The sequence below is a fragment of the Vanderwaltozyma polyspora genome, genomic scaffold (assembly GCF_000150035.1).
Source record: "Vanderwaltozyma polyspora DSM 70294 KpolScaffold1028 genomic scaffold, whole genome shotgun sequence".
Classification (NCBI taxonomy): Eukaryota; Fungi; Ascomycota; class Saccharomycetes; order Saccharomycetales; family Saccharomycetaceae; genus Vanderwaltozyma; species Vanderwaltozyma polyspora.
In genome coordinates, this window is record NW_001834687.1 from 194,926 (window position 1) to 221,304 (window position 26,379).

Genomic DNA, 26,379 nt, shown 5'->3' on the forward strand with positions numbered 1-26,379 from the left:
TCTCTCTCACTCTCTGTCACCAATGAAACAACACAAATAAGAGAAACTCTTTGTGTCAGTTAAGGTACAAGGGGAACAACACATTCTATTGGATACCATTGGTATAAATATACATGTGTTGGCATGCTGGATCAGTTCCCTCTGGTTCTAGTTCCTTAAACATGTTTTATATCTTTCTCTTATTGATGGAACCATCCATTCCTTGATCAACTGAGGAAAGAGAAAAAAGAACTTCAAAATAAAGAGGTTGGCATAGCATCTGGAACAATAATGGCCTTTAGGAGAGCTCTCTATTTGACATTGGCATTCGTGGCTTTAGCCAGGTCTACATCATTAATGGATGAGGCTGAAGAAGTCAGGATTGTGAATATTACAGAACCGATTATTCATTTCACTACTACTGTTGCTGGCACAAATCAAGATGTCACAATTGATAATAACGATTATAATCAATTGAGCAACGTCGATCCAGCAGATTCTCATTTGAATTCTGACGAGGGTATTCAAGCATTGGGAAAACAGTATGCTGGTGTGGGTGCTGGTGTCAGTACTGGTGTCAGTACTGAGTTTACTACAGACGAGCTTCAATCGTGTACTGGAGAGAATGATTACTGTAAAGATTCGAACCAATATGCAAGAAAAGAAAACCAAAGAGTAGAGATTGATGAAGATCTATATGAAAGATTGGTTTACTTTAGCAAAGCATGCTGTATGACTAATTGTATCTCTGACGGATTATTATTTCAAAATAAGACTTTACGTGAAGGTGGATGTCCACAACATTTGAAATTCTGTTCTGCAGAAGAAGACAACCCTACTGTAAACAATACCCATGTTGAAATGGTGTTGAGTGCCGATAGAGGTGAAATGGGGACAGGTTATGTCATCGTAGATCATCCTAAAAATGTAATTATCATTGCTTTCAGAGGTTCTTCTACGAGACAAGATTGGTTTAACGATTTCCAAATATTCCCAACAAATTATGCTCCTGGGTCCCTAGCTGAATACAACAACCTTGTTGAAAGCGGTAAAATAGATGCTTGTGAGGATTGTAAAATTCACAGAGGTTTTTACAGATTTAGAGAAACTTTAGGAAGACAGTTCTTACATAAAGTTGATTCGATTTTTGAAACATATCCAACTTATAATATAGTAGTAGTAGGGCATTCTTTGGGTGCAGCGATGGCAAGCATTGCTGCAATTGAATTGAAACTAAGAGGATATGAACCAACAGTTTTCACTTATGCCATGCCAAGAATCTTCAATGGTAGTCTAAAGGCATGGATAGACAAATTGTTCCATACTGAAAGGATACATGAAGAATCGATAAAAGCAGGTAAACTGATGTACCGTGGTGGTTATTTTAGAATTATCCATAATCAAGATTATATTCCAATGGTTCCACCATTTTATGATTCAGCTGGTTTGGAAATATTTATTAAAAAAATTGAATTGCCTCATTTAATTGAAGATTTGGAATATAGAGGAAAGAGTACATCGGCTTTCGATTATTCTGGTTTTGAACCTAATACCTTTGAATATGTTCAAGATTGGCTACACATGTATGAACATCGTGCTTATTTCATCTTGATTAAAGATTGTTCAGGTTTCTGAACAATCAACCAACAAATAAAAAAGATGATTGGAATAGTTCATTATTATTCAACTAAAATTTCTAATAAATTAATTCGATATACAGATGTAAATACATGATGCCTTCCTACTAATGATTTCATCATCATTGCATTCCATTATATCATCTCAATTATAACAGTATAATAATATTAATAGTATTAAATAGATCAATAAAATAAACTACCAATTTCATTGTTAAATTGCAATCAAATATGGAAAAAAAAAGCCTAAACGTTTCAGTAGCAATATAGAAATACTTATCTCTCTTCAATATCACCCTCCAGAACACATTGTAAATATCATTATTGATATATTGCAATTGAAACCAAACTGTTCTTGCTTGTTTATCAACCAACTGAGGCAGCTCATCGAGTTTTAAATATCAATCAATTCTTTAAATATCAACAAACGCTTGATTTAAATATCAAAACAATCAACAATCAATCATCAATCAAACGGGAACTAGAAGAGAAGAGGAGTCTAAAGAGGCCAAATTACAGAACTAACAAGATATTCAGTTATTGTTTGAGGTATTCTTAATAGTATTGAGTATGTCAGACGACCAAAAGATCAGATATGTTAGGTTTTGCCAAGTTTTTAATAAGGCTATAAGTCAAACGTTACTTAAATTACAAAATTGGGATAAAATAAAGTCATGTTTCCCAGAGTATTCAGAGACTAGAGAAGGTGCCCAGAATTTGGTGACTTGTCAAGAACAGGTATCTCAGTTTTGGGTTGAATTGTGTAAACGTGAATTTAATGAGATTGTAGAAGAGAGGCAGGTTAAAATAAAATTAGATGATTTAGATGATCTGATAATTGAAGCTAAAAAAAGACTAGACAACGGTCAAGATGAAACAGCACTATCAGATAACTCTATACCGATTGATCAGTTGACTTGTGGACAACTGATTGAGTGTAATTTACATGGTCAACGGTTAAAAGCAATTGAAGAGTTAGACGAAAAGCTAAACCATATTAATGAGGTAAACGAACAACTTGGGAATCAGATTAAAGAGTTAGAGGATGAAATAGAATTAGAAAGACAAGAATTGAGAAATGTGTATAAGACACACCTAGGCGATCATATTCAATCTCCTCCAGATGAAGTTTTACTTCAAGGTCTGAATGACATGCTTCTTGAATTACAAGAAACTTGTTGAAGAATGATGAATATAGTGCATATTCCTATATAAAAATTTGTAACATTAAATAGCATGTCCTAACTATACATTATAGTTATTTCTCCAACTCCAAAAGTTGAAATAATCAAATACTATATTTTTTACTACACTGTACTCATAACTCTTTTATTCACAAAATATTACAACGCATATATATGATGAATGATCACTATACAAAACCATCAAGCATTATCTAATAAGAAATTGGTTGCGGCATCCAAATCCCAATTATGCTTCTCTAATGCTTTAACAGCTTCATCTTCAGTAAATCCCATACCACATAACTCTTCAATAGCTAAAGATTTTGGAGTGGTTGCCAGCTTTCTATCAATGACAGGAACTGTTGGTGTGTGCAATGTATTTGTGCCTTGGACCACATCTGGTTGTGAGGAACTGCCCAATCCTGAAAACACTTGATTCCACTCATCATTTGAAATTCCAGCAGTTTCGGTTGTTGGATTAGAAGACACAGGCTGAGGTGCTGGAACTGACAGCTCAGGTTGTGGAACAGATCTACTCTGCAAATTATCAGCATCGCCATCTTCTAATGGTGCCAATTCTAAATCTGCAAACTCATCATTCAATTCTCCCATATTACTAGTCTGGACGTTATTGTTATCTTCATCACTTGAAGAATCACTTTCGTCAACATCGAGTTCACGAATTGGTGGGAACTCCTCATCAATATTTGGGTACCCATTTTTCGAACTGATTCCTTTTAATTCATTAATGTTATCAGATAGGTTTAATTCTCTATCAGCACCATTTGAAGTACCTGCGATACCATTTGCTTCTGCTTGAGAGGTATTCCATTCGGCTGGAGTCTCGGACATAACCTCAGAATTTGCTACATTTTCTTCAAGTGGATCACCAAGTTCTGGCATTTCGACATCATCTCTAACTGATAATGGAGGATTATTTGCTACAGAAGATGTTAAAGATTGTGTTCTTGGGATGTTGAACTCAGTCATATCGCTATCGAAACGGTCATTTAATGGGTTTGCTGCATTTACATGTACAGTAGTTTCATCTTCCGGTTCACCTTCAGTTTGGGATCCAACTGTTGGGACATCTTTATCGAAGACATCACTTTCAGTTCTATCTCCATCGTCTGTAGTAGTCAATTTATCAGTTGTAGTGGAAAAAGCCTTTGCATTTTTCAAGACATCATCAGCGTCATCTGGTAACTCACCCATTGCCAACTTCATTTGTCTTTCAGACAATGATTGGATGTTTTGTGCATATTCTAAATTCTTCTTCTTTAAGAGCTCATTCTCCTGTTCAAAAAGCATTTTCTTCTTTGACAAGTCATCAAATAAAGATTGTAAACGGTCAACCTTAGCATGGTATTCCTTTTCTTGGGCTTCAATATCCAAAGTATATTTCTTCAAATCGTTGTCTTTATCGACTAATGCTTTGTTTTGGTCATCCAATGCTTTGTATTTTAGTTGCAATTGAGAATGCTGGTTTTCTACACTTTTTTGGTTCTCGCCTAATTCTTTATGTTTGGCAAGATATGCAACCAAAAAGGTCGACATATTTTGTAATTCGGAAGTTAATGTGCTCAAAGAATTATGGTTCAATTCTAATTGCTTAGTATTGACATCAACCATAGAGTTTTCTTGCTTTAGCTTAATTTTATTATCTTCTAATTTGCCCCCTGAAACTTCAATCATATTGTTAAAATATTGTATTTTGTCTTTTGATTCTTTATTTAGTTGCCTAGAGGTGGTTAGCTTTTGATTTAGTTCTAGGATTTTATTATTACTATCGTTATTATTCGTTTCTAACATAGCAAGCTGTTGCTTTAATGCTTCGACTTCCCTCTTTGCCACAGCGACGTTACTTTCCAATTCTTCTGTCTCTGCAATATTTTGTTTATGCGTTTCTTGTAACATTGACAACTTAGACTCAATTGAAGCTTTCATTTCATTGATACGAGAAAGTTCTTGATTTGCTCTAGTGCTATTGTCAGCTGGTTGTACCGATCTGGAAATAGTAGCTGGAACAGTATTTGATATATTTACGTTTGGTTGAATAGAAGCATTGGCTGGTAAAGAAATAGAAGTATTGGTTGGTACACGTTGTTGTGGTATTTGAGTTTGAACTGGTTGGGCTGGGATACCATGTTGAGGAGTAGCAGCAGCGATTGCTAGAGAAGGTGAATTCAATAGTTGTTGTGGTAAAGTTTCAGGTAATGGAATACCAGAGTTTTTCTTTTGGATTAAGAACATAGCAATAGCAAATTCCAATTTGGTGAAATCGGTATGATTATGTAAATCGGATAAATCCCAAATAGTCGCCAATGTATCTTGATTTAACTTTGAAGATAAGAAAAATGGCACAAGAACTTGAGAAGATAATTTACCTTCATTTGATTTATCTAAAGAATCAAAAATTTTATCAAATTGATCTTTTTGATCTTGCGGCAAAATCCAGTCTACATCGGCAGAAGGAGATGTAGGAGTCACCATTGGAGAAGTACCATTAGGCAAATGAATTGAGTTCCATAATTCTTGAGGCAATTGTGAAGGCAGTGGATTAACTTCTGGATTATTAGATAATGTTAATTGTAACAAGTGCATTGCCATAATAAATTCAGGCTTAGTCAAAGTACCATCTTGGTTTTGGTCACATAATGCCCAAATAGAACCTAATGTTGCATTATCTAAATTTGCCTTTAAAAATATATCTTTTGCTTTATCACCTGGTAAATAATTTAACCCATTTGCTGATCTATCGAACAATTGAGAGAATTTAGAGATATCATTATTAGATATCGATGGGATATTAGAACCACCGCTGATAGATTGCATAATTGTTTTTTTGTGTTTGATTATATTTTTTTTCTTGTTCTCTCTTACAAATTAAACTGTCAATGGTTAGGATAAAGAGCAAAAGAAAATATCAAACTAGTTTATGAATCCTGGAGAACTAATGAAAAACTGAAGGGAAAGGATCAGACTCAATTTTCCAAACAATATTTCTAATATCAAGATCAAAATCTCAATGGGCAGCTGTCTGTCAATCGAACAATTCGGAAGTACTTTGACCTTTTTTGTCAGTTCATTTTTATAAAACTGTTGCAATAGAGATATATTATCAATATTTGAAGTCCTTTTTTCCCCTTTTAACAGATTTTGACGGAAAAAACTCAAACCTTGAAGACTTGTTACCCGGCATATGTCAGGCTTTTTTCTTTATAGTCACGTGATAAATATATCACGTGCTACAAATTCTTAAACCACCTCCTTTTCGGATTACCCTGTCTTCTTACCAATTAGGAAACCAAAAAGAAAAGAAGAATCTTGACATTTCTCTCGTTGCTTACATAAGACAAAGAGACTTCATAATACAGAAAATAAGCATAAAATATATTGTAAGGGTAACATTTACGAAGGCAACTGTAGCGTTAAGAATGGATATAACATTATGAATCACTGTATCGGTATGATTATAACCTATAGGATTCATGATGGCGGTAAAATATACGAGAGTAATTATGTGATATCGTATAAACAGGTAGATATTGGAAGAATATTCACCTAAAAGACAAAAATATTCACTTAAAGGACAAATATATGCACTTAAAGGGACCTTCAAATATTTTAACTTTAAATAAATATCTCATAATTTGTTATGCTTCAAACAAAAATGACTTTAAGTTTCAGAATAAACGACAAAAACAAAATAGTGGTTTCAAATGTGACAGATGTATAACTTAATCTTTTACTAAATATTACAAAAACTTTATTTCGAATTTGGATCGTTAAAATATTAGTAATAATTATAACAAAATTAACATCTCGACTATTGAATTGAGATTTGAATACACTAAGAACAAGATCCGAACAAAGTTACAATTGTAATAACGATAATGGATTCGAAGTTAATTTCAAGGATGACAAAGTTAAAGGGACTAGAAATTCAGGCTTTTCTTTTACGAAACCGATAAGAACGAGGAAATGCAAAGAACTATCGAAAGACCAATCTTGGAGGTGTTTGCCCTTTGATAGGAGCCACACTGTTGGAGATAAAGGCATATTCAGCAGTACAAGTACAGACATACCACCCATAAGATCTTTGTCAGATCTATCGATAGAACATATTATACCGGTACTAAAATATTAAGGACTATAATGGGAAAGTAGATACATCTGATATAATTCATAGAAGTATTCTAGAATTCAAAAGCATTCAGGACTGGAATGCAATTCTACACCTTTCCCACCGCCCCCAGAACGATTCATAGAAAGAAGCGATTTATAAAATAGAAGCCAGACCCAGGCCCATGTAGAACTGACAACTGATAAAGTGACAGCTCATTTGGAGAATAGGTTGTAGCCATAGAATAAAATCGATAGAATTATAGAACATACTATTCTATGCAGTTTAGGGAAAGAAAATAGTTCTCAACATAGCGAGAACGATAAGTGAATAATGAACGAATGAATCAGCAAAAGATATCGAAACATTGGCAAAAAAGAAGTTGGAGTAGAACTAACATACATTTCCTACAGAGATATGCTCTTGGCTGGAGCCTTAGTCAACCGTTCGTTCAATAGCCTCTCGTAAATAACAATGAATAATCAATAACTCGTCTGGCTAATAGTAAAAATATATCATATTATACTACTTAGACCTCGCAAAAAGAGATGTGTATGTTTATTTTTTTTTTTAAAAGAAAATGTTTGAGGAGCTTCTATTTAACGAATAAATGGTGTAGTAAGTTTTGATTTTTCTCCAGAAAAATTAAATGATACATCCTTTTCTTACAGATTTTACCCCTTGCACACACTAATGAATTCTTATCAATGAATCTGAAAAAAAAAAACTAAAAATTTTAGCCACTTGTAAATGGCTAAAAAATAATAATAATGAGTCTAGAACTTCGAACCCCATGAATACACTGAGAGTTCTTCTTTACTTACTGTTTAGCCTTGCCGTAATCCAGATTAGAGGTTCTATCTCTAAGCTGAAATTTTCATGTGCATACATATCATATCGTAAAAGCCAACTTGTATTTGATTCGGATTTTGAAGAAGGGTGAACCTTTCTGCAATGAATACTATGAAATTTTGATGGTTAATGGGAAATCGAAATCAAAAGTGCCATTTTTCGAAAATATTTCTGTTCACTTCCTAAATGCCAAGTGATTATTCCAAATTAAAGAATTCTTAGAGAGGCCCCAGTAGAAACGGTTATAGATTCGGTTATGCACTTAAATTTTTACTATGTATTAAAGAAAAATATATTAGCAAGGGGGTAAAAAAAAAAAATAGAATATGTTAAGTAAGCAAAGCGAAGTAAAAAGGCAGTTAGTTCAAGTTTTTAAATCACTCCCTGCCTCTATATTCACATGCCTGTGTGGACACCTCTGCGTTTTCTTGATCTTGGAATGGTTGACTGATTTAGAGGAGAACAGAATAAAAGAGGAATATGGAATCGGCACGGCTAGCCTCGGTGGCTTTTTATCGAAATTCCGCAGAAGAATGGAAGAGAACAGAATGGAATCGAATTGGAAGAGTCTAGATCTTTGGATATTTTTCTTTTATTTCAACTTCTTGCATTGAAGAAATGAATTAAAACCGTCAATTACCGATATTTCTTCAGTTACCGTTTGTTTTATTCATCGGGGTACAGCCAGTACTTAGTCAAACAAAATCCAAAATCTGGAACCGGTTGGTTGCTTTGTCGATAAAAAATTTTTCCTTCGTTCTTCCCATTTCGTTTTCTTACAATTGTTCTTTCCATCTTCAGTCAAAAACGGCCTTCGATTTGAGTTAAGAATATTTTGCGATAAGTGTGGTTAGTAATCATTGTGAAAGGAAAACTTGTTCTCTTCGTATGATTCTCTCTTAAGTTAGTTAGTTATTCATACCTTAAAGAGATGAATTTCGGATTTTGAGTACTAAATACTAAGGCTTCTCTATTTTTAAATCGTCGGTTGGCTTGGGCATTTCTTTGTCAGATGTTCGTATTTCTTTCTTTTTTCTTTTCTTGCCATTGCGGAAAACGGTTTCGAGACTTTGAATATTTTTTGTAAGGATGTGGGTTTAACAGCTTTGAAAAAAAAAGTTTTCGGTATTATTGATCAATTAGGTAATACAGGGGAAACTTTATTCGAAAAGAATTAATAAGAATTGATAATGCTCTTTTCTCATGTTTTATGTTAACAACCAGTGTTTATGTGTAAATATGTCTGTGTCTCCTTGATCTGAGCATCGGTTAGCCATTTCGAAGAGAATGCCTGTAGAACTTGGAATTAAGAAATATTAACGAAATCTATTTTTTTTTTTTTAACGAAGTACTCTTACAATAGTAAAGACTAAATCGTTAAAGTTTTATTAAGGTGTTTAAAGGTTAATGAAAAATTATAAATAGAGACTTGACTTTTCAATTTCTTGACTTCAAAATATTTCCAAATTATTCACAATATTAAAATTCATTCAAATAAAAATATTAAACACATAGACCAAGCATATCAAAGCATAGCATAGCATTGCAAAGAATAGCATCTTAATATTTATTACAACAATCATTATTAGCAAAAATGGAATACGAAAACAGTTACCTATTGATCAACAAAGTACACAGTAAATTAATGAGCTGTACTCAAAGGCGGAAGAAGCAAAAGAAAGATTTCGATCTAAGAGTGTTGGTGGGGCATGCAAACTTATTGGATAGATTGATGGATGAATATGAAAGTTCGGGTTCATATGACAGTGACAGTGATGAAGATGAATACTTAGTTTCAGCTGAATCTGAGTATATATATTATGCTCCAGAATCTGCTAATAACCAAATGATTACTGATAATCAGCATGTACCAAAGCGTTGTTGCCAAGAAGAAGAGATCCAGCATCTTACACCAATGGTTTCAAGATCTGAACAGCATTAAATTTTTTTAAGATACCCGTACTAACTCAAATGAAATAGATACAAGGGTATTAGGTTTGAGTTGAGATTTAGTTCTATTCTATTCATCGATATGAGGCAGATCAAAACCATCTTTTATTGTCACCATGATTATAATAATCATCATAATAATCATAATCATAATAATCATAATAAATAATAATAATTATAATTATAATCAAATACAAGGCATTTCAAGACAGCACAATGTGGTGAATGCAACAAGCATAAGCATTTTATTAAAGCAGTAACATTTTAATGAGATAATAATCATAATGACGCTCTTTTCAGCATAACATAATTTATTCAGGGGAAAATAATTTATTTAATTTTTAATTATATTCAAAATAAATAAATAAAAATTATATAGTGTAAGAATACACAAACTGGGTTGTATATTAGATGATTCACCGTATTTCTTTCACATTTACTAATGTAGTTGCGTATCTGTTTTTTTATGATTGTAAGTGAGAGGATATTTATCCTTATTATGTAAGATACATCACTTTCGAAGACATTGACCTCTGTTTTTTTTTTTTGTTTACAAGACACTTTTTTCCTTTTAAGTCTGTTTCGATATAATTAAAATCTTGGTAAAGAATGAAAAATGAAAACGAAAATCTTAGGTAAGATAATTGATAGTGTTTACCCTCATAATCCTATAAAAGCAAGACTAAGCACCGATATAACTTTTGTTTCAAAAAATTGTGAAATAAATTTAATAATGATAAAAAAACTTTGATACAGAAGGCATTTTTGTTTTTACTCTAGCAAGTTAATGGGTTAATTTTAAAGTCCATTTTCCCCTCAAAACTGCCCCATTCATTATCAAGCGTTCCCCTCTTTATCGGAATATAGTTTACCCGTGGTTTTAATTGATTCGAAACTCACTGAACTGAATCGTATCGTCGAATAAGAACCACTGTCACATTTATTATAGTTTACTAAGACTTATCTTGTTTCCCTAATACCCAAAAAAATAACTGAATCAAGTATGATGCTCTTGCAAAATATAGTTAACCCATTGACTTTTACATGAATTGATCAAAGTGATTGGAATTAATTTGGTAAGCTACATGGAATAATCAGAAATCTTTCATGATTGCTTACATATAATGCTTCGAGGCAGCGTACCAATTTGATCACCTACAAGCCCAAATAAAACAGAAATAAAAAGAGGGAGAAGAAGAAGAAGAAGACTAATGAATAAATTGGTGGGTGGTTGGATAGCCAGATTCGACAGTAATCATTTCTGTGTGTTATCACTGGGAAATCCAGGGAGAACTAACCGTTTACCCCACTTGAATTACCGTAATTTGATTACCCGAACATTAGGCCTAGTGTAATGTGAGTGGGGTACCACTCCTCTTCTTTTCTTGAATGTAAATGAGACTGGCAGACAAATCTGGGTATCCGGGAGGGAGAGACGAGATGGGTAGAGAGGAAAAGAGCGAGATAGAGAGTCACTTGAAGAGAACTGCCGTAGCAAAAAACGATATTTACCGAATAGGTCATTATTCCACTACGGTTTTCATCCGGCTGAGGCCCAAAAGGGTAATACAATACCCATAGTCTTGTTTTTTAAAGAAAACATTGGAGAAAAAGAATTAGAGAGGAAATAAAAAATAAAAAATAACAAATAGAAGGATAACGGGTTGATACGGATGCTGACTCGGCCACTTTTTCTCCCGCTTCCGATAGGTTTTTGTGGTTTATATTTCTCTTGTTCTATCTTTTGTTAGTAAAACGAAAATTGACGGTGCCTATGGCAGTTTGTCTCGATGCTACGGCAAGACGGGACGTGACGGCACGAGGTTGATGTTGATGTTAAGAGAAACCAGTGCAGCTGCAAGTGAGATTGGTGCGTGGGATGGTATCGACTGCAGAGGTTTCTGAAGCTAACGGAGCCCAACGGATGGAGGATAGGAAATCCCGGAATAACACTGAAAGTGGAAAAACAAAAAAAAAACATAAAATAAAATAAGAAAGTAACGCCAATGTTCCGTCTTACGATAGAAAAATGTCATTTAATGGAAAATGTAACCGAAGTTCCGTTTATTTTTTTTTTGTAAAAATGTTTTTGGTTATCATCACTCCTCTGCATACTATTCTTAGAAAATTGTATAATTTATATATCATACAACACCGGGACGCGCAAAGGATAAGACGGATTCCAATTCCGAATAATTTTCAACTTTCAATTTCGATTGGTGCCGACCAACAAAGAGGGATTACACTAAATAGCAAAAAAAATTTATGTATAGTCATAAAAGATAGAAAAAAGAACCAATTTTATACTCGGTATCAACAATTTTTTTTCACTACCCTGCAGTAAAAAGAAACATGATATGACAACTGAATTAAAGTCAAATCAGCTTCACTACCACCTTTTCGAAATTGTGATTTGATTTCGGTTTAACTTAAAAGACTAAAAGGTTAAAGGGTTGGGATTGAAGCGGTAACAGCTAAAATTCTATAGACGATTTTAGGTTGATTAATTTAGATTTTATCTTGTTCGGTAGCTGTTTTTATTTCTAATTATGGTTTTTTCTGTCTGAATTTTGGATTTGATCTTAACTTGTCTTGTCTCGACTTGGAGAGTGGAAGGGAGAACAAATTGATGATTTATTAAAGTTAACTGCTTCAAGCTAATAAAATCAGTGTTTCTTTAAGAGAGAGAGTGCAAGATAAACAGGGGAATAGAATTGAAGGGAAAAAAAATATTATGTATTAAAATTAAAACTAGTTGAAGGGTAAGAAATTGTCGCCCCATTTAGCTTATCTTATTTTGGTTTTTGCCCTTTTTTTTTGTTTTTTTTCTCAATGTCATATTTCGAATTCAAATTATGATTATATTCATTTATTCAAGGGTAAGTTATCACACAGGCAAGCAACCAAATTAAGAAATGGATCTGATCCTATCTGATGTTCAGTTATACTTGTTTTTGTCTGCTGTCTTCCCATTCGTCTTCTTGTACATTAAAAAAAACATAAAAAATAAAAACTCCACTAAATCACTGGGCTATTGGAGAAAGTATATATTACAATTTGCTCCCTGTTGGATCCTCATCTTGATTTTTTTTTCATCATCAATCATCCATCCATCATACCTGATAACATCACTTTCTTCTTTGATCGTACCAATAATTAAAATTTAGATGTAATTTTCCCTCTGTGCTAACTAACGTCTCCACCCAGCTCTTGTCTCACTACATTTCTTCATGATGACATCGGTCCTCTTACTAACTAACTATCCCTGCAATAACGTTATTAAATTTAAAAAACTTATTATGGTTTGTTTTTTTTTTGGCCCACTGATTTCATATCATCTGTTCTTTTAAGAGGCAGTTGGATATATATTTCGATAATTTCGACTTCGGTGGTACATACTCCAACAATTTCTTTTTCTGCCTCTAAACGGTTGTGGTATGGTTTGCCTTACCAATTTTAAAATCAAATCAAAATAATTAAAATTCAATAAAAAATTTTTTTTTCTTCTTTGTTGATCATTCATCCTCTTGTCTCCTCAATAAACTAAGTTAATTAAAAATTTTGAAGAGGTTGAAATTGGCTTTTAAAGTGGCTTATAACCCTTCTCCCTCATCTAAACTCAACACCTATCTAGCTCCCTCCTCTCATCCTCCTTCCCCCCTCAACATAATTATCGATCATCAATTATTGAATTATGTCTTTAGAATATATTTTAAAATTATTTCTTAATTTTGGAAAAACGTATATAAGCAAAACTTAATTCATGCTTACAATTCGATTTTTACCTCATTTCCGTCATTGCTATAAATTCATATTTTAATAATTTATTTTAATTCTACTCAATACATCAACTACAACAAAGTGCAAAAACCCTCCAGTTTTACACTATTGCATAAGTTAAAAATTCAAGTACAATCCCAACCATTGTAAAGACCCTTTCATTATATTTAAAATGACGAGGGATACTAAAAGAAATGACGTCAAAAGACGTCATAGCGCTAATGAATTCACATGGAATTTATATACTGTCTCAGCAACATTAATGACAATTCTATGTATTTCAATTGCTGTATTCACTGAAAATGGATTGCGCTTTGATTTCCTAACTCATGCTCAAGACACTTTCTCTTGTAGGACTTATGACAAGGTTGAAGTGTTGAACCCGGAGAATATCTCAAGAATCGTTTACAATGAAACTTCAAAAATGAAACCGCCCTAAAATTATCTAACCTTGTAAAAATTCCAACTATCACCTACGATGATTATCCAAACCCTGCAAACAACTCCAACTTCACTGGTTGGTTACCTTTCTACCAATTACACGATCAATTGGCAAAGGATTTCCCAAGAGTTTGGGAAACTTTGGATGTCGAAATTGTTAATGAAGTGTCTTTGCTTTTGACATGGAACGGTACTAATAGCACTATGAAACCAAATATTTACTATGCCCATCAAGATGTTGTCCCAGTAGATAACAGTACTTTGGATGAATGGGAGTATCCTCCATTCTCTGGTTATTATGATGGTACATATGTCTGGGGTCGTGGTTCTTTAGATGACAAACATATGATCGTTGGTATGTTGCAATCTGTTGAATATATTTTAGAAAATGAACCTGACTTCCAACCAAACCGTACTTTATTGTTGGCTTTTGGTGCAGATGAAGAAATTTCTGGTAATTATGGTTCAGCTTACATTTCAGAAGTTCTGTATGAAAGATATGGTCAAAATGGTATCTATTCTTTTATTGATGAAGGTGGTAATGCTGTCGCTAACTTGAACGGTGTATGGATTGCCTCTCCAGCTACAGGTGAGAAGGGTTTCATGAACTTGGAAGTTACAATTGATTACGCCGGTGGTCACTCTTCTGTTCCACCTGATCATACTTCTATTGGTATTGCTGCAATGATGATCAATGCCATTGAAGAGCAATTATTCCCACCAATGTTCACCCCAGCCAACCCAGTCACAGAATATTTCCAATGTATGGCTGAATACTCAGAAGTCTTACCAGCCACTTTGAAGAGTGACTTTGCCAATGCTTACAAGAGTTCTATTTCCAACAAGCGTGTAATTGATTATTTAACCAAATTGGGTGGGAAGACATTTGAATACTTGTTGCGTACATCTCAAGCCGTTGATGTCATTAATGGTGGTATCAAGGCCAATGCCTTACCAGAATCCACAAATTTCGTTGTCAACACTAGAATTGCGGTTGAATCCACAGTCAATGCCACTTTGACTAAAATTACGGCAAACGTTGCTGAAGTTGCCCAATTACTAAATTTGAGTCTGTTTATTGATGGTACTAGAGTTACTAACGGTACTACTAGCGGTAGAGTTAGTATCAATACCATTACTACATTGGAACCAGCCCCAGTTTCTCCAGAAAATGCTGTCTGGGACCAATTTGCAGGAACTATCAAATCATACTTTGAAGATGTTGCCTTCCCAGGTTCCACTAATTACACTGATGTTGATTTAGTCATTGCTCCATCCATTATGAATGCCAACACTGACTCTAGACATTACTGGAACTTGACCTCTAACATTTACCGTTTCCAACCATCGTTCATGAATGCTAAGTTGGTTGCTAACATACATTCAGCTGATGAACACTTTGATGCCGATAACCTAATGCATATTTTTGGTTTCTTCTATGATTACTTACACGTTCTAAGTAGCCAAGAGGAATAAATCAATTGAATGATAATAAACAAAAACTAAATTCCAATAATTTTCTTAATGACTTTTCTGCAAGATTGTAAGTTATAGGTAGCAGAACCTAAATTTAAGAAGATCTCAATTTTGAATACCTAATTGGTTAAAAATATTATGTCTGTACTTTATATGTTTATCGATTATTGTTTAATTATTTATAGTTTGTATGATTAATTTATGTGATAATTAATTTGAAGCAATCCTGGAATTTTTCAATCAGATGGAAGAGTAGTTCTTTATTAAGATTTATTGAGCTAACTAATTCAAAAGTGATTGAATTGATTGCATGTTAACATAGCTTCTTTAACTTCACAACAACAGATCTTTCTTACTGTCACATGACTGAATTACTGTCGCATCTGTATATAATTATATACGATTGTTTCCTCATAATAATTTTTTTTTAGATAAGGGTGGCAAAACAAAGATTGATATATAAATGCATTTAAATTATCAATCAATTAACATTAAAAGGTCTATTTTGATAACAGAACGGCAAATTACGACGTATATATTCAAGGACATTGTTATTGTCATTGAAGGTAATCGTTATTGTTGTGTTGTCAAATTATTCATTCGTGTTTGTTTCTTCTATTAATTTAAGAGATTAGGAAAATAATTACATTAATTGACCAGAACAGAGGAAGTGATTGAAAAAGTGTATATAATATTGATATATTGAGATTAAACGCAATAAAAGAAGTTAAAGAAAATAAAACAATGGGTAGTGTAATTGCATCTGAATACGGAAACGAAGTTAAAAATGTGCCAATTGAGCATCAATTCAATCCTTATAGCGACAATGGTGGTACAATTTTAGGTATTGCCGGTGAGGATTTTGCAGTTTTGGCAGGTGATACCAGACATACAACTGATTATTCTATAAACTCCCGTTATGAACCAAAAGTTTTTGATTGTGGGGATAATATCGTAATTTCTGCCAATGGGTTTGCGGCAGATGGTGAAGCCTTGGTTAAAAGATTTAAAAACAGTATTAAATGGTATCATTTTGATAATAATGATAAAACACTTTCATTAAGTTCGGCAGCAAGAAATATTCAGCATTTATTATATGGTAAAAGATTTTTCCCTTATTACGTACATACTATTATTGCAGGTTTAGATGAAGAAGGTAAAGGTGCAGTTTATTCCTTTGATCCAGTTGGTTCTTATGAAAGAGAACAATGTAGAGCAGGTGGTGCAGCAGCTTCCTTGATTATGCCATTCTTAGATAATCAAGTTAACTTTAAAAATCAATATGAACCAGACTCCGATGGTACCGTAAAGAGACCACTAAAATTTCTATCGATCGATGAAGTAATTAGGTTAGTAAGAGATGCTTTCACTTCTGCTACAGAAAGACATATTCATGTTGGTGATGGTTTGGAGATCTTGATCGTCACAAAAGATGGTGTAAGGAAAGAATTTTATGAGCTAAAAAGGGACTGATTACAGTTAAATGTCAAATGATTAAATAATCTGATAAATAAATTAAAATACAATAATATCTGATAAGCATTGAAATATTAATATAAATCCATACGTATATACATGTATATATAATCATCAAGATAAAAAGTAAATGGATCTAGGAAGTAGGGGAGAAAAGGATAGATAAACCCAATGAGAAGGTCCATAAATTGACTGGCATAATAGATTATCACATTGGTTAACTTATTTATTAAAGATATCTATTTGTATATAGCAGTATCAGCCCGAACTGTCTGAATAGATCAACAACTAAAATGTAGAGGAGGAAGAAGTGAAAAAATCAGGACTAAAGTACGAATAAGTTTGAAGATATTATTATAATATGAATACGAAATGAATAAAGGTATGTGAAAATGATGTAAGTGATAAGTTGTTGTTATTGCTTTTATTTTAAAAAATTATTTAAATTAGTTTGGTAATTTAACATTAGCACCTTTAATGACTTTTTTATAGTAAATGTAGAAGAAATCAGAGTAGACTAAAGTTTGAATAATACCTGCGATTATAGCAATTTTATCATATCTTTGCTCGGTAACATATCTCCATATCCAGTTTGGAATATACAATGTTCTGTACAAGCCTAAGGCAAAAATGTAATGAATAGTCAAACTCTTGGCCTTCCCTATTTTGGACAACATAAACAGTTGTGGCAAAATAGCAACACTTTCCAACCAAACGGAGAAACTCCAAGCAATTTCTAAAAATGTGAATTTATGGTTAAATACCAATGCAGCTACAAGACTACCTAATAATAAATATTGAATCTTGATGGAGTCTGCTAAGATCATTTCTTTATATGCAATTGGTTGAGTTGTCTTTGAACGTTGCAACAAAACAACGATGTAGATGGAGGAGATGATGAAAAACAATTTCATCAAAGTATTATAGACAGAGACATAGTTTAAAGTCAACAAATCCAAATAACGGGTTAAAAATACTAATGCATACAAAACTTGGGTCTTGAATGAAATACCATCAATTGTTTTAGTAGTTTTAATTGTCTGTAGTAAAATTAAAATACTGGCTAAATGCGAAATATCACCTAAAATTCTAAATGGGTTCATCATCTTTCAATAAGATATACAATCCGACTAGGTATATTATATTATATTATATTAAATTATATTATATTATTATTATTATTATTATTATTACGTTATGTTACGTGATGATACTATATTTAACAATTCTGCTTTATGTTTTTGACGTTATATCAGCTCTATTTTTTGCTAAAACACACCAACGAGATACAAGTTTACTTAACCTCAGCAATTGAACCAAAACAATTAGTTATTGCATCCCCTAACAGTACCCAGACCTATATATACACCTTACATTTTTTATTCGTCATATAGTGGTTAAACAACAACTCAGCAATTTGTTGTTTGTTAATTTTTCAGATTTCGAATTTCGAATTTTTCGAATTTCGACTTTTTTTCGAAATTTTGGTTAATTGAGGACACCGTTTCTTTTTATTTGCATTTTAATTCCTGTTCTTGCACTTCTTTCTTGGTTGTCTTTTCAGTTACCTATTTGGGATGATTTCGGGCTGTCCAGCAACAACAACGACAAAAACACACAAACAAATAGTTTACATCTTTTCTTTTTTCATTTGGCGTTTTATGGTCACGTGCTGGTAGGGTAACTGTTGATTAATGTCTTTTCTTTTTCTGTGAAAATAGAAGAATTTCGTTTTGTTTTAGTGGTAGCGCCTCGCATGTATGTGTTTCGTTGTTCGAAATTGGTACAGTAAAATGCGGGTGACAGAAAGGGTTAAGAGAAGATATGGGAATAATTCATAGGTATATAAGAAGAGATGATTTAGTTAGTGATGATAATGACGACAGACGACTACTTACTTGTTTGAAATGTGATGTTCTAGAGGTAGAAAAGCTATTCTGGGGTTGGACAATAGTACAGTAAAGTATATTCTTTAATTTGTGTTACTCCACTACTAATTTAGTTTTAGAATAAAAACAAAAAAAAATGGGTTTCTATCGTAATAATTCAGTTTTTGAATTTTTTGATAGAATATTCAAGAAACCTGCAGATTTATTAATGTGGATGTTCACTGGCATAATAATAACTAGCACTTTTCTTCTCTTATTGCCAAGCTATTCGTATAACGGCTTAAATAAGAAGAAGAAATAAATATCCACACTTGAATTGTCATTCCTTTGAAGCATCCATGTTTATCAAATTTAAGGACTGGTATCCCTAATTAGTCCACACCCACAACCACATACATACACATACTTATATATATATATATACATATATATAATCATATAATCATATATTCCTTCTTTTAATAATGTTTTTGGATTCCTTCCTTGACATAAATTTCAATTACTATACCATATTAATTGTGAAACCCTCCTATATCTCTATTGCAATGGTTAAGGCATCTGTAATCTTATCTGGCACCGCTGGCGTGTCAGGCATTGTCCACTTTGAACAGATCAGTGAAAATGATCCAACTTCAATCTCTTATGAGATAAAGGGAAATTCACCCAATTCCCTTCGTGGATTCCATATCCATGAATTTGGCGATCTATCTAATGGTTGCACTTCAGCTGGAACTCATTTCAACCCTTTCAATAAAACCCATGGCGATTTGTTGGACATAAATAGACATGTCGGTGATATGGGCAATGTCCAAACAGATGGTTCAGGTTTGGCAAAAGGTGATACGGCTGACAATCAAATCAAACTAATTGGCACTAACTCTGTCATTGGCAGAGCAGTTGTCATCCATGCTCAGGAAGATGACTTGGGTAAAGGCGGTAATGAAGAGTCCTTGAAGACAGGAAATGCAGGTGCGAGACTAGCTTGCGGCGTAATTGGAATTTCAACTTGATCTCAATAATGCTTCTATTCAAAGCGCTCTTTTTCTTTTAAGAAGATTCTATAGGTTAATAAATAGTTCTAAATACATTGAATTTATGCTTCAAATATTATTTTTATTAATGACAAAATTATACAAAATGAGAAATAGTTTACTACCTAACAATCTATAGTTTTAAAATGAAAGTATGAAATTTTATAATGTCCATCGCATTAATTGACTTTAGAAATCAGTTTTACCTTCAGATTCGGTGTAATCGTACTCCCCGTCTAACAATTTATCTAACACACCGGCAGATGCTGCAAAGAAACCTAAAAATGGTCTAGATGGGTCTAAGACCTTAGAAGTGTATTCTGGGTGGTATTGAGTAGCGACATAGTATGGATGGTTCTTTAATTCGAAAATTTCACAACGTTCACCAGTATCGTCTCTACCAACAAACATCAAACCATGTTCTTCTAATTTGTTAATCAAATTTGGATTAATTTCATAACGGTGACGATGTCTTTCTTCGATGATATCCTTAGAACCGTAAAGTTTCTTAATTTGACTTGACTCGGTATCTGGTTGGAAATGAGTTGGTCTCAAACCTAATCTCATTGTACCACCCATATTTTCCTTATCAATTTCTGGCATGTAAACAACAACATGTGTCTCAGGGTCGGAGTCTGGGAAGAATTCAGCAGATTGACCATCCTTTAGGCCAACAACATTACGCATAAATTCGATTGTTGCGATTTGTAAACCTAGACAAACACCTAGATATGGAACGTTGCTTTCACGAGCCCATTTGGCAGCTAAAATCATACCTTCTGTACCTCTGTGACCAAAACCACCTGGAACTAAGACACCATCAGCAGTACTAACCTTATTCCAAGCATCATGGAATTTTTCTTTATCAGTTTCTTGAGTTTCTGGTTCTAAATGAGATGATTCGACCCATAAAATCTCCAGCTTGTTACGACATTTCATTGAAGAGTGTTCTAAAGCCTTAATGACAGATAAATAAGAATCCTTCAAATGGGTATATTTACCAACTAAGGCAATCTTAACAGTTTGTAGTGATTCGTCGTAGTTAGAAGTCATGGATTTCCATTTAATCAACAATTTTTCACCTCTTGAAACATCTTCACTGGATAAAGTTATATCAGACAATTGTAATCTAGCACGCAAATAATCCATCACTTTTTGTTCTAACAATAATAATGGGACGTGATAAGTAGAATTAACATCATGGACGTTGACCACTTGGTTGGAACCGACATGACAGAACATGGCAATTTTGTTAATTGTTGGTTCATCCAAGATATGAGAACATCTAACAGCAATCATATCTGGGGTTAAACCTAGTGATCTCAAATCTTTAATAGCAGCTTGAGTTGGTTTAGTTTTTTGTTCACCGTGGATAACTGGAACCAAAGAAACATGGATCAATGCAAAATTTTCTTTACCAACTCTAAATTGGAATTGTCTTAAAGCTTCGACAAATGGGGCACTTTCAATATCACCTACAGTACCACCTAATTCGATAATACAAACATCTGGTTCCATACCAGTATCATCAACAGGAATTTTGGAAACACGTTCGATCCAATCTTGGATGGCATTAGTCAAATGTGGGACAATTTGAACAGTTTTACCCAAGTAATCACCTTTTCTTTCCTTTTGGATAACATGAGAATATATTTTACCAGTAGTGATGTTATGATCTTTAGTTAAAGTGACATTCAGATAACGTTCGTAGTTACCTAAATCCAAATCAGTTTCACCACCATCATCCAAAACAAAACATTCACCATGTTCTAAAGGAGACATAGTACCAGCATCGATATTCATATATGGATCAATCTTAATAGAAGTAACCTTATAACCGAAGGTTTTGAATAACATACCGGTAGAAGATGCCAATACACCTTTACCGATACCAGAGATGACACCACCTGAAACAACAACGTATTTCATCTTATTTCTATTCTATATCGATGTTAATTATCAAATGAAACTTCTAACTCAAAGATAAAACAAAATATATAAGATATTTTATTCCTTTCTCTAAAATAATATTCCAATTAGTGTTTCACTCAAGAAGTAACCCACAATTCCCAGATTCGACGTTCTGCACTTCATTTTATAAAATACATTTCAAAATGAACCCAACTACTGAATAAATAATAAAATATGTATCTATAAGCACTTGATAGATCGATAAGATTTCATATATTAATTATCAATAATTTGAGATGAGATGAGATGAGATGAGATGAGATGACCTTTGCCAAAAATTTTTCACTAATTTTCAGAGCGATTCCGTTTTAGATTATGTATCACGTGATTTGGATATTTTAATATAAAGGAACGATAAGTTACTGATCGCATCAGATATTATAACCACCATTTACTTTTAAAGCAAGTATCAATTGTTCTATAGTTTCATTTTCGAGAGCTAGCTTAGTGTCACTTTCAGTATCTTCATTGGTTAGATCATCAGAGGTTTTCTTAGCCTCTAAACTTGACGAAAGGCTAATAAATTTTTGCATAAGGTTTCTGTAATTTTGATGTTCAGAGTATAACTCTTGATAAGATTCTAGATCTTTCTTCAGTGTTTCTGATAGCATCTTGTCTAATTCATAATTCTGTTTCATTATTGTGGCTAGCCTCAGTGCCAGGAAATGTTCTACTGAGCTCGTGACCTCTGGTTTTAATTCTGTAAAATCGTCAAAGTCTATGTCAGCAGAGGAATTTTCTGTATTAAAGGTTCTTTCTATAGTTCGTAAAATTGCACCACTCTTCTCTAAACTAAGTTGCAATTGAAGTCTATTTTCGAGTCTCGTTTCTTCTCCACGATTTAAATTAGTCGATAACCCATTCTTTTTAAGGTATAACTGATCTAACACTTTCAACAACTTTTGATGAACTTCGACATGTTCTTTCTCCAGGGAAGTAATTCGATCCATAATGAACAAAATATATATAGCTTGTTATATCACTGGATCTAGACGTATTAAAACGGTATCAATATAACAACAAACTCTTATATGCCCGTATCTCTCTGTCCACACTTTTGATTACTTGAGATGGCAACTTCGCTTTAAATGTTTAACAATTATTGATACTTAAGAAAGTATGGGTGAATAAATCGAACATTTAAGTAAAGTAAGGGAACAAGATTAAAGGATATTGATTGTTAGTTGATTATTATATCTAATATTTGTTGAAATAGTTTAGTTATAGATATACGCAAACTCATTGAAGATGACTTCTCTACCACCAGTTTATTCCTTCCCACCTATGTATACCAGACAGCCTAACTCACTTATTCGAAGACAGCAGATTAACTCATGGATTGATATTATTACACAGTTTTGTGAGGGAAGAAAATGTTGGTCTATGAATGCAGAAGGTAAACCAATCTATGAGGATCACTCTAATGTCACTAATGAAGATAAAAAACTGTTCACTAATGTGGAATTGCAACGAACAGTACCACAAGTCTTTGTCGATGAGATATGGACTCAGATGTGCCAAGATGGTAAAGCATTGAGGTATGAAGATGGTAAAAATTCTTCTATGTATTATATATTATGGAATAGTTTGGATCTTTGGGCTTCGTTAATATTACAATGGTTTGAAACTTCTGTGAAATTGAATCAAGTAGTTACACTTTACGAATTAAGTCAAGGTGATGAAACAATAAATTGGGAATTCCATGGAATGCCAGAATTATTACTAGTAAAATGTCTCAAACCACTATGTAATAGGAATCGAGCAACTATTTTAAAGGATGACAACGGAAAACCAGTAGGTGTTAAAGTTATATGAAACCATTAAGGGTTCAACAGCATTAGAGATATTAATTGCAAAAAACTGCAGGCATCTATGACATTTTGTTATGTAAGTAAGTATTATATACAGGGAATAGAATAATAGAAATATAATAACAGTAGGATATATATGTTTAGGGTTCCTTTTTGTTGTGTTACAACTTCAACTTAAGCATTTGGATTGGTGTATATTCTTTGGTTGACTACAGACCAATTTAAGTTGTCTAAGACGTTTTTGACATATTCTGATCTACCTTTGACACCATAATCATGTAAATAAGCTTGATCCCATAAGTTTACACAGATCAGTGGCATGGTCCAATCTTCAACTTTTTCCTTACCATTCTTGCCATCTTGTTCAGTAACAAGTCTTTTTATTTCATGCAATTGTGAATATTCTTGTAATGAAGTAGCACTGTTCAAATCGAAGGATTGATTTCTTGGAAAGTAATATGGAGTACCGTTATTTTGCACGGTTAAAATATGGTATTCTTTGTTCCTATTTTCTACCAAAAATAACCACCCTTCACCAAAGATATCATTTTCTGCACGATATATCATTTCCTTTTTCAAATCTTCCCAAGAACAGTCAAACGATTTCTCAACAGTAGATAGAAATAATCTCGATGGTTTAGTATCAACATCTTGGTCTGGTAAAATGTTCTCGATAAATAAATGATTGTTATGTGCAGCAGATGCTACGTTAAAAATATTAGCTTGGAAAGGTCTCTTTGCTGTATTCAAAATAATATGGAAAGGTAAAAAAGATTCTAAATCTGACCCACTTGTAAGCAAAGTCAATTTATCACAAAGATATTTCTGTTGCTCATTCCAAGCTATATTAAACCCTGCAGCACTGAAAATATTAGGTATGCCTCGCTGCTTTAAAATATTAGAATTTGGCAATTTTGGCACTGTATGAATACCTCTTCTAAATGAAACGGTTTTTAACGTCGAAAACATTTTGCTCCCCCACTGAACTATAAAAATAAATCAATTAGATGTATGTAGGATATCCTGATAAAAGGGAAAATTCAATCTAATCCACTCAATTGTAACCAGAAATGATTTGAGATCAACTTATAATCTTTTTCAATCGATCTTATTACTGAATCTGAAATATATTTCGAATTTTTTAGTTAATTAGATATTTCGGTTCAGCTTTGTTAAGTGAAAAATTCTTGTTAAACTAATAAAGTGATGAATTTCAGAATATATAGGTAGTAAATGTGGATGGACAATATAGAGACACGAGGGACAGGAGGTGTCTTGATTGTATGTGACAATAAGTGTATATGTGTGCATGTTATGGTAAATGTTTATGTATTGTTAGTAGATTTGGGAATGTAGAATGCTATGAGATATAATAAACTTGAAAGTGTGGGAAAAAAATAAATACAGCAAAAAATGAGAGCTATGGGGTTCGAACCCATGCATCCGAAGATATCAGAGAATTTAAGTAGTTGGGTAATTTACCCTGAGAACCTAAATCTGACGCCTTAGACCACTCGGCCAAACTCTCAGTTATTGTTGTTTGATTTGGGAAAAATACATTCGGTGTTATGTTTACATTATTGACCACAAGTTTTTCTGAAAAACCACCACTATAAAGTTTCCAATCCCACTCCATAACTCGATTAGAAGTTGTGGGTACCTAAATATATATTAGTGATTCAGTATAATCATAAAATCAATCGAATTCTTATCTTATTCCTACAAAATTACAAAATAATATTTGCTTAGTTAATAGAGGGAACTTATTGGAATCTAAAATAAATAATTTCCTTATAACAATACTTCCCATGAATATTAACAGCTTTTATTCTTCTCAATTTTCCTATTTGTTGAATTAATAGTTCATTTATTCAGAATTGGATCGATTTCTCCCCTCATTATTCCGCATTTAAGAATAAATATTAATTAGATAAACTTTAATCTAACGATGGTGCTAAGGCTAACAAAGAAAATTGCAATCTACTTGCTTCATCAGCATTTCCCATATACCAATTAACTCTATCCACTATCACTTTTTCGTTCAGTAAATTCCCATCAATTGAAGAGGCAACTGAATCACCCAAGCAATTGGCACCCACTTTTCTTCCGTCCAATTCATATATCTTTCCATCCTTTTCAATAAATGTAATAAAATGGAGGTTTACATTCTCCTCTGAAGATGGTGCCTCTGTATCACCTGCAGTGAAATTAGTCGAGTATTTATCACTTAATTGAACAACAAAATTATCAGTTTTATCATCATTATATTGTCCATCAACTTTTCTATTGTCTTCCAAATATTTAGAAAGTTCTGAATCCCCTTGTAACAACGGCTTATTGTTACTCAAAGAATGCAATATAGCATACAACCCACAGGCATTTCTCACAGTTTGTTGGAACCAAATTGGTTTGATTTCGTCTCCTTGGGAATTGGAAGTGTCTCCTTTATTCTTTTCGAAAAAGTCATTGATAGGAAATAAGAGTACAATAGCCCTGACTGGAGTTGGTACAAATGCCAATAATTCAGGATCAGTCAACGAGTACAGATCTATAAACGCAAATGATCTATTCAACCCCAGATCATAAGCAAAATTTGTAAAAACTTCCGGATTCGATTCTAAAGGTACCACAGATTTGATATCATTCATTGTTTTTCTCAATCTATTGTAAACTTAATCCTCTGATAATGTATTCTTGAATTACCATATTACTGATAAATAAAACTGACTTCGAAATGCCAAAATTATTTATATCTCATTAGATAGCCCTTGTTTTA

At 33.1% G+C, this 26,379-nt stretch overlaps 14 protein-coding genes and 1 non-coding gene across 15 annotated transcripts; 8 read left to right on the forward strand and 7 right to left on the reverse strand.

The window, feature by feature from the left end:
* Window positions 1–270: 270 nt before the first annotated feature.
* Window positions 271–1,614, forward strand: LIH1 (putative lipase; the record flags this gene model as incomplete). The annotated part of the gene is made up of 1 exon (XM_001646619.1): window positions 271–1,614. The coding sequence occupies one exon, from the start codon at window positions 271–273 to the stop codon at window positions 1,612–1,614; it is 1,344 nt and encodes a 447-aa protein (XP_001646669.1).
* A 572-nt stretch (window positions 1,615–2,186) lies between these two features.
* On the forward strand, window positions 2,187–2,798 carry NNF1 (MIND complex subunit NNF1; the record flags this gene model as incomplete). The annotated part of the gene is made up of 1 exon (XM_001646620.1): window positions 2,187–2,798. The coding sequence occupies one exon, from the start codon at window positions 2,187–2,189 to the stop codon at window positions 2,796–2,798; it is 612 nt and encodes a 203-aa protein (XP_001646670.1).
* A 203-nt stretch (window positions 2,799–3,001) lies between these two features.
* On the reverse strand, window positions 3,002–5,635 carry Kpol_1028p89 (uncharacterized protein; the record flags this gene model as incomplete). The annotated part of the gene is made up of 1 exon (XM_001646621.1): window positions 3,002–5,635. One exon carries the CDS (start codon window positions 5,633–5,635, stop codon window positions 3,002–3,004), a length of 2,634 nt encoding a protein of 877 aa, XP_001646671.1.
* A 3,737-nt stretch (window positions 5,636–9,372) lies between these two features.
* Kpol_1028p90 (uncharacterized protein) lies at window positions 9,373–9,720 on the forward strand (the record flags this gene model as incomplete). The annotated part of the gene is made up of 1 exon (XM_001646622.1): window positions 9,373–9,720. One exon carries the CDS (start codon window positions 9,373–9,375, stop codon window positions 9,718–9,720), a length of 348 nt encoding a protein of 115 aa, XP_001646672.1.
* Window positions 9,721–14,153: 4,433 nt separating this feature from the next.
* Window positions 14,154–15,425, forward strand: Kpol_1028p91 (M20 family metallopeptidase; the record flags this gene model as incomplete). The annotated part of the gene is made up of 1 exon (XM_001646623.1): window positions 14,154–15,425. One exon carries the CDS (start codon window positions 14,154–14,156, stop codon window positions 15,423–15,425), a length of 1,272 nt encoding a protein of 423 aa, XP_001646673.1.
* Window positions 15,426–16,169: 744 nt separating this feature from the next.
* On the forward strand, window positions 16,170–16,898 carry PRE7 (proteasome core particle subunit beta 6; the record flags this gene model as incomplete). Its single annotated transcript, XM_001646624.1, has 1 exon — window positions 16,170–16,898. The coding sequence occupies one exon, from the start codon at window positions 16,170–16,172 to the stop codon at window positions 16,896–16,898; it is 729 nt and encodes a 242-aa protein (XP_001646674.1).
* Window positions 16,899–17,347: 449 nt separating this feature from the next.
* ERD2 (Erd2p) lies at window positions 17,348–18,007 on the reverse strand (the record flags this gene model as incomplete). The annotated part of the gene is made up of 1 exon (XM_001646625.1): window positions 17,348–18,007. The coding sequence occupies one exon, from the start codon at window positions 18,005–18,007 to the stop codon at window positions 17,348–17,350; it is 660 nt and encodes a 219-aa protein (XP_001646675.1).
* A 919-nt stretch (window positions 18,008–18,926) lies between these two features.
* MIN6 (Min6p) lies at window positions 18,927–19,091 on the forward strand (the record flags this gene model as incomplete). Its single annotated transcript, XM_001646626.1, has 1 exon — window positions 18,927–19,091. One exon carries the CDS (start codon window positions 18,927–18,929, stop codon window positions 19,089–19,091), a length of 165 nt encoding a protein of 54 aa, XP_001646676.1.
* A 163-nt stretch (window positions 19,092–19,254) lies between these two features.
* Window positions 19,255–19,800, forward strand: Kpol_1028p95 (uncharacterized protein; the record flags this gene model as incomplete). Its single annotated transcript, XM_001646627.1, has 1 exon — window positions 19,255–19,800. The coding sequence occupies one exon, from the start codon at window positions 19,255–19,257 to the stop codon at window positions 19,798–19,800; it is 546 nt and encodes a 181-aa protein (XP_001646677.1).
* A 210-nt stretch (window positions 19,801–20,010) lies between these two features.
* URA8 (CTP synthase URA8) lies at window positions 20,011–21,750 on the reverse strand (the record flags this gene model as incomplete). The annotated part of the gene is made up of 1 exon (XM_001646628.1): window positions 20,011–21,750. One exon carries the CDS (start codon window positions 21,748–21,750, stop codon window positions 20,011–20,013), a length of 1,740 nt encoding a protein of 579 aa, XP_001646678.1.
* Window positions 21,751–22,163: 413 nt separating this feature from the next.
* Window positions 22,164–22,742, reverse strand: MCM16 (Mcm16p; the record flags this gene model as incomplete). Its single annotated transcript, XM_001646629.1, has 1 exon — window positions 22,164–22,742. One exon carries the CDS (start codon window positions 22,740–22,742, stop codon window positions 22,164–22,166), a length of 579 nt encoding a protein of 192 aa, XP_001646679.1.
* A 298-nt stretch (window positions 22,743–23,040) lies between these two features.
* Window positions 23,041–23,607, forward strand: VPS25 (ESCRT-II subunit protein VPS25; the record flags this gene model as incomplete). Its single annotated transcript, XM_001646630.1, has 1 exon — window positions 23,041–23,607. The coding sequence occupies one exon, from the start codon at window positions 23,041–23,043 to the stop codon at window positions 23,605–23,607; it is 567 nt and encodes a 188-aa protein (XP_001646680.1).
* Window positions 23,608–23,777: 170 nt separating this feature from the next.
* Window positions 23,778–24,572, reverse strand: RSM26 (mitochondrial 37S ribosomal protein mS42; the record flags this gene model as incomplete). Its single annotated transcript, XM_001646631.1, has 1 exon — window positions 23,778–24,572. The coding sequence occupies one exon, from the start codon at window positions 24,570–24,572 to the stop codon at window positions 23,778–23,780; it is 795 nt and encodes a 264-aa protein (XP_001646681.1).
* Window positions 24,573–25,017: 445 nt separating this feature from the next.
* On the reverse strand, window positions 25,018–25,131 carry Kpol_1028trna1. The gene is made up of 2 exons: window positions 25,093–25,131; window positions 25,018–25,062 (listed from the first exon to the last, which is right to left on the reverse strand). It is a non-coding gene; the product is annotated as a tRNA-Leu (tRNA).
* Window positions 25,132–25,540: 409 nt separating this feature from the next.
* On the reverse strand, window positions 25,541–26,251 carry YUH1 (ubiquitin-specific protease YUH1; the record flags this gene model as incomplete). The annotated part of the gene is made up of 1 exon (XM_001646632.1): window positions 25,541–26,251. The coding sequence occupies one exon, from the start codon at window positions 26,249–26,251 to the stop codon at window positions 25,541–25,543; it is 711 nt and encodes a 236-aa protein (XP_001646682.1).
* Between the last annotated feature and the right edge of the window lie 128 nt (window positions 26,252–26,379).